We start from the raw sequence: 15,060 nt of genomic DNA on the forward strand, positions 1-15,060 counted from the left end.
CCTCGACCCATTGAGCAGAAGTTATTCCAGGTCTAATCTTTTTGAGTAGATCAGCATCTACACTGTTGTTCAAAATTGTGATGGGTTCAACTAAAACTGATGTAGTTCCTTTCTTCTCAACAATTTTCCACTCTAAGCATTTTGCCAATTTGATCCTTTCAGGGACAACAGTAGATTTGCAAGAGGCTAGAAGATAATGTACAAGCTTCATGACTGGTGTTCTTTCAGCAATCTTCTCGTGCAGAACGTTGTCAGTTGCTAAAGCCATAGCATACAAAGCCTTCAGAGGAATCAAATCCTTTGGGAATACTGATGCCATCATGGGGGACCAGAAAGCTCTAGGAATTGGGTCAACTAACTCTGATTCAAAGATTGTTGATGGTGGCACTCGGTATCTTATCTCAGAGTCATTAAAGATACTCACAGTGATAGTGGGAAACGCTGCACTGATTCTTGATAATGTGACCACCTTAGGATCAAGTGATGTTCCTGCCTTTCTCTTGTTAGCTCCAGTTGCCTTATGGATGCTGTACTTGGTGATAATGTGCTCAAGTATGTTCTTCACTGTTGATCCTGTTAAGAAAGTGTATATCAAGAAGCACAGGTCATCATGAAAAGGACCATACATGTTCCATTTCTTTTTTACATCCTTGGAGACCTGGTATTCGATCTCAGTCTGGTCTCCCTCACCTTTCTTTGCATTGAAAGACAGATGTTTCGATATCAGTATCTTGGCCATGGTTTTAGGGTCAAAGCCTTGGTACTGCATGATCTCATGTAGGTTCTCCATTTTTTTCATCAACCGTTCTTGATTTGCTGGATCAAAAAACTCGGTGAGAACAGACAGCAAATCTTCACCTGCGTCATTCCCAATCAAGTGAACTGCCTGGCTTCTGGCATTATCGTCAGTAGTCATCTTTCTTAAACCGCTTAGGTTATGCTTTGGCTCTTTATTCAGCTGCCTTCTAACTTCTTCCTGAACCAAATCTTCTATTGATTCTCTCTGAATCACTCTTTCCACTTCTACCAATTTCCTAAATTCACTCAAGGTAAAAAGCCTCTGACGTGGTACAGGATCTTTCTTGAATAAGTTGAATAGCTACTCAAATATATGGTTATTTAGGCTGCGTTCGCGTTGGACACTTTCGCGCTGTAAGCACATGTATATAGATATCGATCACCGTATAATGTGCTATATGAAGTGGTGCTGAAAGCGTTCAAAGCGTCCAACGTGAATGCAGCCATAGTTTATCCTATCCCATAATAAATCCCATAATAAAATTGAGATGAAATGTATGTGAAACCAATTTATTCGTGATGTGATTGGTTGAAAATATTTATTCTCATTTTGATTGGTTGAAAGTGAATATAATATACATAAACTACACATAAATATATCATGACCATAAATATGAGGCGCGCGCTTGCGCGCGCAAATTTGAATTCTAGTCCTATCCCATAATAAAATTGAGATGAAATGGATGTGAAACCAATTTATTCGTAATGTGATTGGTTGAAAATATTTATTCTCATTCTGATTGGTTGAAAACGAATATAATATACATAAACGACACATAAATATATCATTAAAATAAATATGAGGCGCGGCTTGCGCGCGCAAATTAAATTCTAGTCCACTTTTATAATTTAGATAAAAAATATGAAAATATATCATGTAAGCAAACTATTCGTAACGTGATTGGTCGAATATATCATAAGCATGAAAATATATGCAAACTCTATAGTCAGGCGCGCGCTTGCGCGCGCAAATTTAAATTCTAGTAATAAATAAAATTATTGAGATGAAATGTATGTGAAACCAATTTATTCGTGTTGTGATTGGTCGAAAATAAATACTCTCATTCTGATTGGTTGAAAGTGAATATAATATACATAAACGACACATAAATATATCATGACAATAAATATGAGGCGCGCGCAAATTAAATTCTAGTTTATCAAATTTTCTGTAGTCCGGCAATGTGTACCAGAGACAAATAACATAAATAATCCAGTAAGTATACTATACAAGTTATATACGTATAATATAGTAAGTAGTATAATAAATTATCGATATATAACTTCGTCAGATGTCTCTACCTTCTACATTTTAAATATGACATTAAAGTTTACAGACCACTTTTTAATTTTAACAAACAAATTTGTTCCTAAAAATTGTTTTTAAAAAATTGCATTTTCAATTTTTTAATTCTACATGTCAATTTTTTTTTTTGTCATAATTAATTTGTTAAAAAAATTATTAAGTATTTGCTAAATTAATTTTCATGTTTTAAATCTGCAAAAACAAGTATGTACAGATTATTATTATAAGTGTATTAAATACTAATTACTCTTACTGTATTTGCTGAAATATTTACTAACATACTTAAGTTATTTTTTGACAGGATTGAATAAAAATAATGACCCAAATTGTAGCTTGGTCTCTGGTGAGTACTTTACTAAAAAATAACCTTAAAACCGGCATTTGTAGATTTATAAAACACTATAATACAACAAATGTCAGCTGTTTAAGTAACCCGAATTTAATTAAAAAAATCAATTCAAAATTACCTGGAAAAATATCAGCTGGCACCAAGAAGACAAATGCTGAAAATGAGCAAAAAATCCCTGAAATTAGTATAGCCCATGCTAAAGCAGCATTGGCATTGGTGAAAACTCTTGATGTTACGAGAGACAATGCTCTGAGTGTTGTCAGTAAGTACAAATCTTTTGAAAAATTATCCAGGGTGACAATAGTCAGGAATTACTGTGTTCTTCGTGATGCTGATGTTGACAAGTCGACGTTGAGAGTGCACATGTACGCGTTAGCAAATACCACCAAAAACTTGATGACTAAAATAAATTATATCAATGACATGAAGCTGGAAATAAATGCAGCCATTCCATTATTGCAATTGCCGATGGATAAATTAAAAAAAATGAAAATTAATACTGAAGATGACAGAGCTGTTGTTCCGGATTTTAATAACAGGGTTGAATATTTGGCTAGTAATTTTGAAGTATGTTTATTTTTTATTGATAATTAATTATACTGAAATTGAAAGACATTTGATCATTTTTTTAATTTATTTAATAAATTAATTATAGCAAAAAAAAATTACATTTTTAGAAATTTTAAGAAATTATAAATGCAATTTTTTTATGAATATTAATAATAATAAAGTAAGCCGGCGTTTTTAATTTTTTTATTGAAAAAATTAGAACAAAAAAAAAATTTCATCTGTAAAAAAAATGAAAAGCTACACGAGCAATGTTTAAAAAATATTTTTAGCATTGAAATGATTAAAAAGAAATAAAAAAGTTAAAAATGTCGGCTAACTTCTGTAGCATAATTTTTTTACACTTAGTTTTTTTATTTAAATAAATAAAAAACTTGTCAAGTATCTGCTAATTTCAGTGTTATGATAATTATTTTTTTTTTTTGTAGTGTAGTTTAGAAGAAATGTGTTCAATTTTGGTGAAGAATCAATTTATGCTGCCAATTCGGATGAAGAGAATTAAAAATGTCACTGAACTTTTAATTGGTAATTATTAAGTTTATTAAAAAGAAAACATTTTTTTTTATTTTTAACTATCTAATGGTTTTATTTTTATTTTTTGCAGTTGAAGGAATGCCGGGAGAAAATATAAAGAATGATTTACATATTTATAAATTTAGTTTAGAAAAAATAAAAGAACGAATAGATAGAGCCAAAGAGGTCGGAATTGAATCTTTGAAACCTTGGATCATACGTTGTCCACCTGAATCATTGGACAAGTACGTTGCCGATATTTTATATTGTTTATTATTTTAATGAATATTAATACTCGCTTATGATTAATGATCATTTTTTATTTTTTCATAGTATTGAAGAAAAAAAAATTAACAAAATGAATTTATTAAAACCACACGGAAAATTGGAAAATTATATAAGTTCATACTTCAATTGTGATCGAGATCTAGTTGAGGGTCTTGTAAAGCGTGATCCTAGTTTATTAAAAATTAATGTTAAAAATTTAAGTAAAGTATTGAATTTTTTACACAGCAAAGGATATTTATTTGAAGAAATATTTTGCCATCCACGTGTACTTCATTGGAGTGAAAAAACACTTAGAGATAGATATGATAAATGGTTTCAGTGTTATGCTGTTCATCCGCCATTAAAAGTAATTACCTCATTAACGCACACCTCGCAAATTCATTTAAAGAACAAAAATAAAATTACATGAGTAATTTAATTTTTATAGTTAACTTTTTTTTTTTTTTTTTTTTAAATGTGTAAGTATTTTAAATTTTATGAAAAATTAAATATTGTAATTTGTTGACTTTTATATTTAATTAGAATTATTATCTTAAGGATAAATTGTAAAGTTTGTATTTATGTAATAAAAAAATATAATTATAATTTAAAAAAATTATTTCATTAAAATATCAAAAATAATCTAATTTAAATTCAGACATTTGATAATTTTTAAAAAAAATTTATTATAGCATGAAAAATTTATTTAAAAAATTCCATTTTTTTAAGCTATAAAAAAATTATAAATGCAATTTTTTTTTAATAATTTTCTGAAAGCTATCTTTGAAAAAAAGTAAAAAATTGTCAAATGATTTTTTAAATTTATAAAAAAATATTGTGAAAATTAATTTAGGAGATATTTAATAATTTAAATAAATTTTTTAACAAATAAATTATTGCAAAAAAAAATTGACCTGTAGACATTTAAAAAAATTCAATTTTTTAAAAATAGTTTTTTTAAAATAAGTATATTTATTTTAAAAAATTAAAAAATGGTCAAAACTGATGACATTAAAATTAGCAATCACTAGAGAATTTTTTAATTTTTTTAAACAAACAAATTAGTTCAAAAAAATTACTTTTAAAAAATTGCATTTTTTTAAATTTCTACATGTCAATTTTTTTTCTAATTTTTTTTGCCATAATTTATTTAGAAAAAAAAATTATTAAATAACTGCTAAATTTATTGTCATTTAAGACTGGTTAATTTAATGTCACAGAAATATTTTAAATATTTATCTAAAAAAAATCATTGGAGTAAATATATTTTTAAATTAAAAAATATTAATTGATTAAGTAACAATTGTGAAATAAATTTTGAATTTAAGCGCCATTAAAATTAAGCGCATGCACACAAGTCCAAGAAAGTTACTTGTGATTTCTAGAAAAATCACTTGACGCACAAAAATCTATAAAATTTTCATCTAAGTAATAAACAAATAATCTTATAAACAATAAAAAAATAAATCACACGATATTGATTTTCTTTAAGATACTCAAATTATCAGAATACAGCCTGTATATATAAACTCAAGTCATTAGTGTTATTCCATCTGTGAGTCATTAAGTGACGTCACATATTCTAACGTTAACTTGATCCATAAAAAACAATCATCTATAAAATTAAATCGTTGATTACACGTAAAATCAAATTACTCAAATATAATCATGCAGATAAACGTGTCTGAAGTTAATTAAAAAATGGACAAATATTTGAATAGCAAATTTTTTTAAAATTAAGCAACTACGATAATCAACATAATGATTTAATAAGTGTAATTTATCGCAATAAAAATTGCGTATGTGTGTTTCACAAGCATTTAGTGATGTATACTCAGGAATTTGTGAATAGAAAACAGTCTCACACATAAAAACTATTTTATTTGACAAGAATAACACAAAAAAGTCCATTCAGTACGTCATAATAATTAAATAAATATATATACTGGTATATATATGGATTAATTATAAAAATAAATAGATGATAATTTTAAGAATTGAAAAATGGACTGGTGGTTCATTGACAAAATGGATCTGAGACATTGACAGAAGACTCGAGTACTGATAATTATTTAAAAGGAATAATTAAATAAAATAAAGTTGTTAACTATTAGATTATGTTATCATAATTGTAATCGATTCTAGTATGGGTTTTTTAAAATTATAATAATGATGGTAGAACCTTCACAGCTGATGCGTTTGACACATTTGACAGTTGTGTAAAGTTGTGTTAATTGAAAAACATTTTTAAATTCAGATTTTATTTTTAAACAGTGAATAAAGTGTAAGTGTCCGTATAAATAAATAATAATAACAATAATTATTGTTATTTATTTACAATAATAATATAAAAAAAAATAAGTTAATATGGCGCATTTTGAGAGTATATTTAATTCTAAACAATATGTAGGACCTGAAAGTTTAGCTGAATTATGTTTTAAAACAATATGTAACAATTTAGATATTATTTCAACTGTTGACAAACGTGGTTATCGTACATTAATACGTGGACTTGTACTACCAAGTGAAATTTGTGATAAAATCATTGAATTTGCTCAAAAGTGTGACAGCACAGCACGTATTGATGATGGATTTATCAATATATTTGCTGATACTACTGCAACAAGATTAAAAAATGTTAAAATAAACCACAGCAATATCTTGGATACATCTGTTGCTGTTCTTGCTAATCATCAATTATTGCACTTGTCATTCAATGATTGTTGTGATCTTACTAAATCGTCTATTGAATTTATAAATAATAATTCAAAACATTTACAGAGTTTATCATTTCGTTCTTGTCCACAAATCTACCCAACTGATCTTACAGGTGGTGAGTAATTTTATTTTTTTTTTATTTTTTTAAATTAATAATTTATTAAAATTATTTATTGTGTTGCAGTTATAGATCCATCACCAATAAATTATTGTAAGCGCGGATACCTATTTAATGCACCGAATTTAAAGCATCTGGCATTGGAACACGTTCAAATAGCTCCTGAGCATTATGTTATATTATTATCTGGTTTATCTAATTTGACTCATTTAGATTTATCAAATGCCGTCAATATTGGTAACTTTGAATTTGTATCATCAACTCCAAATTTAGTATCATTGTGTCTTTATAATGTCAAAGTTAATGAAAATCCGAGTGCTTTTGTTGCCAATGTTATACAATTAAAAAAATTAAGGTAGTAAAAATAATTTATTATTTTTTTTAATTTATATCCAGTAATTATGGAGTATGTAAATTAAACTAAAATTATTAAACATTTTGCTTTATTTAAAAAATAAATCAATTCTAAAAAATTATTTTTAAAAAATAAATTATTTTTAAAAAATTGCACTTATAATTTTTTTACAATTTCAACATATAGAATTTTTTTTATAATTTTTTAATTGCTATAATTTATTTGTCGTAAAATTTTAAAAAATAATTAAATGTCTTAATAATTGTTTAATAATGTTTAATAAAGTTCAATTTTCTTTGTAATTTTTACAACATTACAAAAATCTATTGCATTACATAATTACTTATGGGTGTATCAATCTGTAAAATAATGAATTATTTTATTTATTTTAGGCATCTCGATATATCCCACGCTAACCACAAAAATGCATTCTTTCACAAACCTAATCAAGTTTTATCAGACTTAGTTGAAGGTTTACCTAATTTAACGTCACTGGATATTGGCGGTACAAATTTAGATGGACGTGGAGTAGCCGAACGTCCATTGATATCCAACTCTACAAAAGTCTACGCAATGTGTGATATTCAAGGTCTAGCTTGTCGTGTGAACAATCCATTACAATTTTTAGGTCTTTATGGTACTCATGGGGAAGCGTGTAGAAGATATGACATACCTGCTAAAATCGTTAGTCTGCTAATTATTAAAAAAAAAAAAATTATTAATTTATATTTTGCTAAGCATATCTAAGCGTATTTAAAAATTATATTACAGATTGCTGGAAATGCTAACGATGAACAAATACTCATAGCAGCTCGTGTATGCATGGACAACAAACAGGATTTGTTGCAAAAAGTTTTAAATGATTTGTATCATGTATTCAGATATGAAAGTTGCGAACGTATGGATCAGGCACTTTATATCGTTCTTGAAGCTATGGAGAAACATCTTAATGAACGTCATATACAAATATCGGGAAGGTACAATAAATTATTTATTTATTTATTTATCAACTTACGCTTATTGGCAATATACATAAAAAATATATTTATTTACTTATTTACTGGCTATTACTCGCCCGCTCCGCTGGGCGTTTTATAGAATTACATTTTTAGATCTAGACTTGAAATTTAATTAGAGTATTGTTTTGACGTGTACAGATTCTCAATTCTATCGAATTGGCTTGCACCTTTTATCCATATTATTATTCTAGCTAATATTCGTTGTAACTTTCAATGTGCAATCATTATAACATTCCCGTGTTTTTCTTATAAAAATGAATAATAATTGATATGAAAAAAAAAATTTGTAATCAGCTTTGAAAGTTTCAGTTAAAGAAATTGCAGGTCTCATAAGTGAACAAATCTGCTAAGTATATAAACATAACTAATAGAATTAAAAAATTTATTTTAAACAAATGACAATCAAATAGAATAAATTTAGTTACAATAAAAATTCATTATTTCTAAGTCAAAAAAATATAGGCTCTGGATAAGTAATCACCAACATATCATATACTAAAACCTTCTCCGAAACACGCTGCATCTTATTTTTCGCAGTATAACCGGACAAAAAAAAACCGACTCTCCATTTATTAGTATAGATTTTTATCGAAGATATTTTACTATTTTATAATTTATTTTTGAATGAGAGAAGCTGCGATTGGTTATTAATTTAAAGTCACGGTCTATCAGAAGCGAATGTTGCCCTAAAAACAGTAGTGGGGGAATTAACTGGATCACTCTTTCAATAGCTTTCATAGAGTGCACATGTGCGGGCAGCAAAATTTATTTTACTGACGGTAATATTAATTCTAAATTTATACAGACAAATAAAATAACAAAATAAAATTTTAAGTATTATTCCGATCGGTTCAGTACACGGAAGAAAGAAAACTCGAAAAATTACAGTACATAATGCAACGTAGCGCTCCGTTATGAAAACTGGAAAAATTACAGTTTCAGATTGTAATTATTACAGATTTTATAAGAATTACATTATAGAATTTAATATTTACATTGAAAATTAACTTTCAAAGTTTAAATTTAGAAAAATGTTATTTCGAACTGTAATTTTTCTAGTTTTGATTACGACAGAACTGATTTTACATTTTATACTGTAATTATTCCTGTTTTCTTTTTTCCGTGTAGTTTTCGCAGTATAACCGGTCAAAATACCGGTTATACTCTCCATTTATTAGTGTAGATTTATATACTTAAACGCCAATCGGCTGTGTACATATTAATAATAAAAAAAATTTGAACGAAATTTATTTAAACAATAATTATAACCGAAGAGAGACTAATATACATAAGAAAAAGTATTGCAGCATTAAAAATCACAGGATTTCTTTTAATTTAGCTAAGAATGCTTTATAGGAACCATCGAAAAAATTTATAGTGTGCTATCTATTAATAAGAGCTGATATTTTACTTCTTGGACTATTGATGACATACTTTTTATTGGATTTCGTTGTTTTCAGTAGTCGATTATGCCTAAGGTTGAAATTCTTTTCAATGAACTCAAAGCTGTTTAGTAGATCCGGAACCTCAATTAAGCCTGTAGATAGTTTGAAGAAGATAGTGCAGTCGGAGATATGTCTGCGTTTACAAATATATAAAATTAAAAAAAATTAATTAGAGAAAAATGAGAAAAACTAGAAAAATTATTTATTAATGTATTTTATTAAATTATATTAAAAATTTTTGAGAATTATTTAATTATTTTTTTTTACAGCGCAACATTGTTTTATATCGTAAAAACAAAAGAAAAGAGTGTACTTGTCTCAAAAATGAAGAGAAGAATAATAGGTGCGCTTCTTGCTGGTATGAATGCTCACAAAGATGAAGAGACAATGATGCGCAACGGCTGTTTGGCCCTTTGCCAGTTTCGCATACCACAAGATGTTGTAAGTTATGAGCCAAAAAATTTTGCTACGACGATTATTATTATTCAATCATTCTTATCTCATTTAACAAAATATAGACGTTTAAAATCGCTTATAATTTTATTATTAGTAATAAGAGTCATAAGTAAATAAATGAAAAATTTTTTAGATGTGGAATTACGAAACGCTTGTTAAAGTTTTATTACATTCTACAAGACACGCGGAGTCTGAAGGTTTTGTACAACGAATTGGAATTTATTTATTGAACTCACTGGCATGCCAGGTGGAAGGAAAGAAAAAACGTTTATTAGGAAACTTAGGATGCGTTGAGACAATGCTTGAATTGGTTCGGTACAGAGTTGAGTGTGAATTACATGATGACGTTCTCGAGGTCGCTTGGTCTACTATGTGGAATATGACTGACGAGACGCCGATTAATTGCCAGAGATTTTTGGATGAGCAGGGAATGAGACTCTTTTTGAAATGTGTTGAGGTTTGTATTTTAAATATTTACATTAAACTTTATGTAAATATTTTATGACTCTAAGTGCAATATAAACTTGGCATTTTTATTGAAATTCGATCGTGCTTTCGGTCAAACTCAAGGCTAAGTATTTTATTAAATGTGTCTAGTTAAATTTATAATTTTATTTTTAATTATTACAAGACATATAACATGAATTAGTTTACTTCCCACAGTGCATTGAAAAAAGTTAACTTGAATCAAGAGAAAAATTCTTGAACCAAGAAAATAATTTTGAAGAGTTTCATTGTCTTGAGTCAAGACGAAAAATTGTCGAATTAAGTAAAATTAAGAAAAATTTCTTAGTTTAAGAATTTTTCTACTCAAATCAAAAATATAAAATTCTTCAAAATTATTTACTTGATTCAAGTAAATTTTTTTTTGTGTACGAAATTTTGTGGTAAAAAATTGCCAAAATTAATGTAAAAATTGTAAAAAATCTTACGAATCTTCCAATATAAAAATCTAAAACAAAGAGTCAAAAAAATTTTTTTTATAAACAAAAATGTTTTATAACTAAAGCCTTAACTGACTTCAATTGAATACTAAATGAAAATTTTTCTCATTTAATTAATTTAATGTACAAAATAAAATAATTCAATCTTGTTTGAATCGTATGGTCACAAAATTTTTAAAAAAATATTTTGTATAACACTCTATATTTGTTATAGAAGTATCCATCTAAAGAAGAATTACTACGAAACATGATGGGTTTATTAGGCAATGTTGCTGAAGTTGATTACCTTCGCCCCCATTTAATGCAACAGCAATACGTATCAGTCTTTTCTAATTTATTAGAGTACGATCGTGATGGGATCGAGGTAATTAAAATAATTTTAATTATAGTATAATTTTTAATTATACTTTTTTTTTAACATAGAAAAAATTTAATGTAATTTTAATGATAAATTTAGGTTTCATATAATGCAACCGGAATCCTAGCTCACATGGCGTCTGATGGTGTAGAAGCATGGACCATAGATCAACCCACAAGAAATGAAGTTCTTGAACGTATGGTCGAAGCTATTGAACGTTGGAATTTATCGTCTCAGCGCAATATTAATTATAGATCATTTTTACCGTTGCTACGTTTATTAGATGTTTATCACACACCACAGTGCCAACATTGGGCAGTATGGGCTCTTGCTAATTTAACTCAAGTTTATCGTGAGTATCAAATTATTATTTAACTAGCAACCTTGCAGTCACTATGTGACTGCCGTGACTTGTGAACTATAAATAAATGAAATTTTGCTGTATTAAATAATGTCTTTTGTTAAATTGCACTGTACTTTTTTAATTATTGACGTTTTTAAATATATAAGATCATCCCGATGTTATATTCATCACGAGCTTTCATTTGAGTACCCACATGCATTTTAATATATTTTTCATATATAATATATATAAATATATGAAAAATTGATGTGGGTACCCAAATGAAAGGTCTTAATGAGTGTAGTATCGAGATGAGCTTATATCTTTAAAAATGTCAATAGATCACAAGATACAAGGTAATTTCTTAATTATGTTAAATTGCACTGTATTTTCTTAACTATTGACGTTTTTAAAGATATAAGCTCATCCCGATGTTACACTCATCAAGAGCTTTCATTTGAGTACCCACATGCATTTTGATGTATTTTTCATATATACATATATGTAATGTATATAAATATATGAAAAAATTGATGTGGGTACTCAAATAAAAGGTCTCGATGAGTGTAATGTCAGGGCGAGCTAATATCTTTAAAAATATCATTAGTTCTCAAGATACAAGGTAATTTCTTGATGATGTTAAATTGTCACTGTACTTTCTTAACTATTGACGTTTTTAAAGATATAAGCTCATCTCGAAGTTACACTCATCAAGAGCTTTCATTTGAGTACCCACATGCATTTTGATATATTTTTCATATATACATATATATAATATATATAAATATATGAAAAATTGATGTGGGTACTCAAATGAAAGGTCTTGATGAGTTTAGTATCGGGATGAGCTTATATCTTTAAAAATGTAAATAGTTCACAAGATACAAGGTCATTTTTTAATTATTTATCTAGAGATAGAGCATTCTCGAATGCAGCCTGAATACTTATTATCATAAATTGACTACTTATAAATACACTGGCCCCAAAATTTTGTTTATTCTCATGATAATAAAGATAATTTATTTTTCTATTAAAATTTTTTTATACTAACTTTAATTTTTAATTCTAGCTACCAAGTATTGTTCTTTGGTGGAATCAGAAGGAGGAATAGATAAACTTAAAAAATTATTAGACGACGACAGACCTTACAATCGTATCAAGGATCTTGCTTTGTCAGTAATTATCAATTGCGGGCCCAATAAAATCCATGGTGACCAACAAGAAACCCTTCAATCATCATCCGAGTACAGTCTCGATGATTAATGATGTGATTTTAAAAATAAATATAAAAAAAAAAAAAAAAGACTTGAGAGAAAAAAAAATTCCATTAAAAAAAAAAACTAAAATTTTTAAATAGTTAATTTTTTCTTAAATTAAATAGTTATTATTTTTTGGTAAAATAATAGTTTGGAAATTTTTTTTTCTTTATTATTTTATAATCAAAATAATTATCGCATTAAATTTGCTCATCAACTGTTGGATAGTGTACTACCTACTGATATTTATTTAATATCTATGCCGTTAATATAAAATCATTATTAAAACAAAAATAAGATTAATCATACAAATAATTATTAAAATTATGATTAACTAATTTTTGTTATTTTAAATTTATTGCTTTTTTTCTACTGTAAATAGTATAATTTAAAAAACAGGATTGGATACTTGCTATTGGTAAAATAGCTTTGGTATAATTGAAAAAAAAAAAAAAAAAAAAAAAAAAAATTTTTCAGCGCAATTGTCAAAAAATATAACAATATTCTTGTACGTAATTTACTTCTGCAGATAAATTATAATTATGATTATTTTATTGTTACATGGGCGTTCAATGCTTTGAATAATTATGTTACAAATATAATTATTTTAACTATTATTATTATTATTATTATTATTATTAAATAATATTCGTAAAAAAAATAAAACAAAAAATAAATCATATATTGTTATTGCAATTCTTAGTAATTTATTCTTAAAATTATTTAGTAATTCGTGTAGATAATCGTCGGATAAAAAAATACAATAATCGGATGCGAAATTGTGTGTGAGGAATAAAATAAATGATGATTAAAAATAAACTATAAATTCAATATTAATTGTACATAGAATTAATAAATGAGTATTAAGTATTTTTCGTTTAGGTTTGTATCTTTTTGTATATCAATTATATTTTTATTTCGTATATTTCGCATCCTACACTGCTTTTATTGTAATATCATTATTATTAAAAAGAAAAATAATAATAATAAATATATTAAAAATATTCTATGAAATATTTATTGATAATTGCAATAAAATTCTAAATTCAATCATCAAAAATTTTTATTTTGTTTATGTTACGTCATATTTATTTATAACAAAGAAATATTTAATTTCTTTTGTGTACAATTGACATAATTTTATTTTTTTTTTATAATAAATTATTATGAAAAATTTGTTTAAAATTTCACATCTAGAAATTAAATAAAATTACAAGTGCAAAATTTTTTAAAATAATTTATCTTTTATAAAAATTATCAAAATTGTTAAATGTCAGCTGATTTCACTAAAAAATTTATGATATTAAAGTTATCTGTCACTTGACAATTTTTTAATTTTATTTAACAAAAAGATTTATTCCGAAAAATTATTTTTAAAAAATTGCATTTTATATTTTTTTAAATTCCTAAATGTAAATTGTTTTTTCTTATTTTTTTTGCCATAATTTATTATAAAATTTTAAAAATTATTAAAAAATACTAGTTAGTCGACGTTTTTAATTTTTTGATTTTTTTCTCTTATCAAATTAGAACTAAATAATATTTTTAAAAAACTGCACTTATAGTTTTTGATAAATGAAATTTTTTTGTAATAATTTTTTCAATTTAAAAATTTTCAGATGTCGGTTAATTAAATTTTCATAATTATTAAATATGTGCTACATTAATTTTGAAAAAAAATTTTTAAAAAATTCCACATCTAAAAATTCAATAAAATTACAAGTGTCAAATTTAAAAAAATATCTTTTTTTTATAAAAATAAACAAAAAAGTTAGCTGATTTTAGTATCATTCTTAGAAAAAATATTTTCTATACTCACATAAATATTTTCAAACAATGAACATTAATTTAGCAGATATTTTATAATTTTAAGAATTTTTTTAACAAATAAATTATGTCCAAGAAAATGAGAAAAAAAAATTGACATTTAGAAAATTAAAAATAATACTAAAGTTAGCCGACGTTTTTAATTTTTTAATTTTTTTTTTAATAATTAAATTAGAACAAAAAAATATTTTTAAAAAAGTGCACTTACAGTTTTTCAAATTTTTTACAAATGAATATTTTTTTTTATTTTTTTAGTCATTTTTTCAATAAAAAAAAAATTCTAAAAATTTTTAGATGTTGGCTCTTAATTTTCATAAATTAAAAAAATAAAAATTCCAATTTTTTAGAAATAATTTTTCGGAGCAAATTTTTTTATTAAAGAAATTAAAAAATTTTCGAGTAACTGCTAACTTTAATGTAA

The 15,060-nt window shown here is 25.8% G+C and overlaps 2 protein-coding genes across 4 annotated transcripts; both read left to right on the forward strand.

Annotated features, from left to right (window-relative positions):
* Positions 1 to 2,218: 2,218 nt before the first annotated feature.
* On the forward strand, positions 2,219 to 4,260 carry LOC123259566. Of its 2 annotated transcripts, XM_044720144.1 has the most exons (5): positions 2,219 to 2,308; positions 2,406 to 3,020; positions 3,449 to 3,545; positions 3,625 to 3,778; positions 3,867 to 4,260. In XM_044720144.1, exons 2-5 carry the CDS (start codon positions 2,421 to 2,423, stop codon positions 4,228 to 4,230), a joined length of 1,215 nt encoding a protein of 404 aa, XP_044576079.1. In that variant the 5' UTR covers positions 2,219 to 2,308; positions 2,406 to 2,420; the 3' UTR covers positions 4,231 to 4,260. The 2 variants fall into 2 exon arrangements, with proteins under 2 accessions (XP_044576079.1, XP_044576080.1); XM_044720145.1 differs by lacking the exon at positions 2,219 to 2,308 and having other exon boundaries at positions 2,344 to 3,020.
* A 938-nt stretch (positions 4,261 to 5,198) lies between these two features.
* LOC123258791 (protein zer-1 homolog) lies at positions 5,199 to 12,868 on the forward strand. 2 transcript variants are annotated; one of them, XM_044719005.1, is made up of 9 exons: positions 5,199 to 6,633; positions 6,703 to 6,991; positions 7,384 to 7,675; positions 7,763 to 7,968; positions 9,725 to 9,896; positions 10,045 to 10,368; positions 11,073 to 11,219; positions 11,313 to 11,565; positions 12,626 to 12,868. In XM_044719005.1, the coding sequence occupies exons 1-9, from the start codon at positions 6,168 to 6,170 to the stop codon at positions 12,817 to 12,819; spliced, it is 2,343 nt and encodes a 780-aa protein (XP_044574940.1). In that variant the 5' UTR covers positions 5,199 to 6,167; the 3' UTR covers positions 12,820 to 12,868. The 2 variants fall into 2 exon arrangements, with proteins under 2 accessions (XP_044574940.1, XP_044574939.1); XM_044719004.1 differs by having other exon boundaries at positions 5,201 to 6,633; positions 11,070 to 11,219.
* Positions 12,869 to 15,060: the final 2,192 nt, after the last annotated feature.

The sequence above is a fragment of the Cotesia glomerata genome, linkage group LG2, assembly GCF_020080835.1.
Source record: "Cotesia glomerata isolate CgM1 linkage group LG2, MPM_Cglom_v2.3, whole genome shotgun sequence".
Lineage (NCBI taxonomy): Eukaryota > Metazoa > Arthropoda > Insecta > Hymenoptera > Braconidae > Cotesia > Cotesia glomerata.

Coding starts and splice junctions, on each gene's coding strand:
- LOC123259566 (XM_044720144.1), top strand. CDS start 2,421: ATGACCCAAATTGTAGCTTGGTCTCTGGTGAGTACTTTACTAAAAAAT. Junction 3,546..3,624: donor TGTCACTGAACTTTTAATTG/GTAATTATTAAG, acceptor TATTTTTTGCAG/TTGAAGGAATGCCGGGAGAA. Junction 3,779..3,866: donor CCACCTGAATCATTGGACAA/GTACGTTGCCGA, acceptor ATTTTTTCATAG/TATTGAAGAAAAAAAAATTA.
- LOC123258791 (XM_044719004.1), top strand. CDS start 6,168: ATGGCGCATTTTGAGAGTATATTTAATTCTAAACAATATGTAGGACCT. Junction 9,897..10,044: donor TTCGCATACCACAAGATGTT/GTAAGTTATGAG, acceptor AAAATTTTTTAG/ATGTGGAATTACGAAACGCT. Junction 10,369..11,069: donor TCTTTTTGAAATGTGTTGAG/GTTTGTATTTTA, acceptor TATTTGTTATAG/AAGTATCCATCTAAAGAAGA.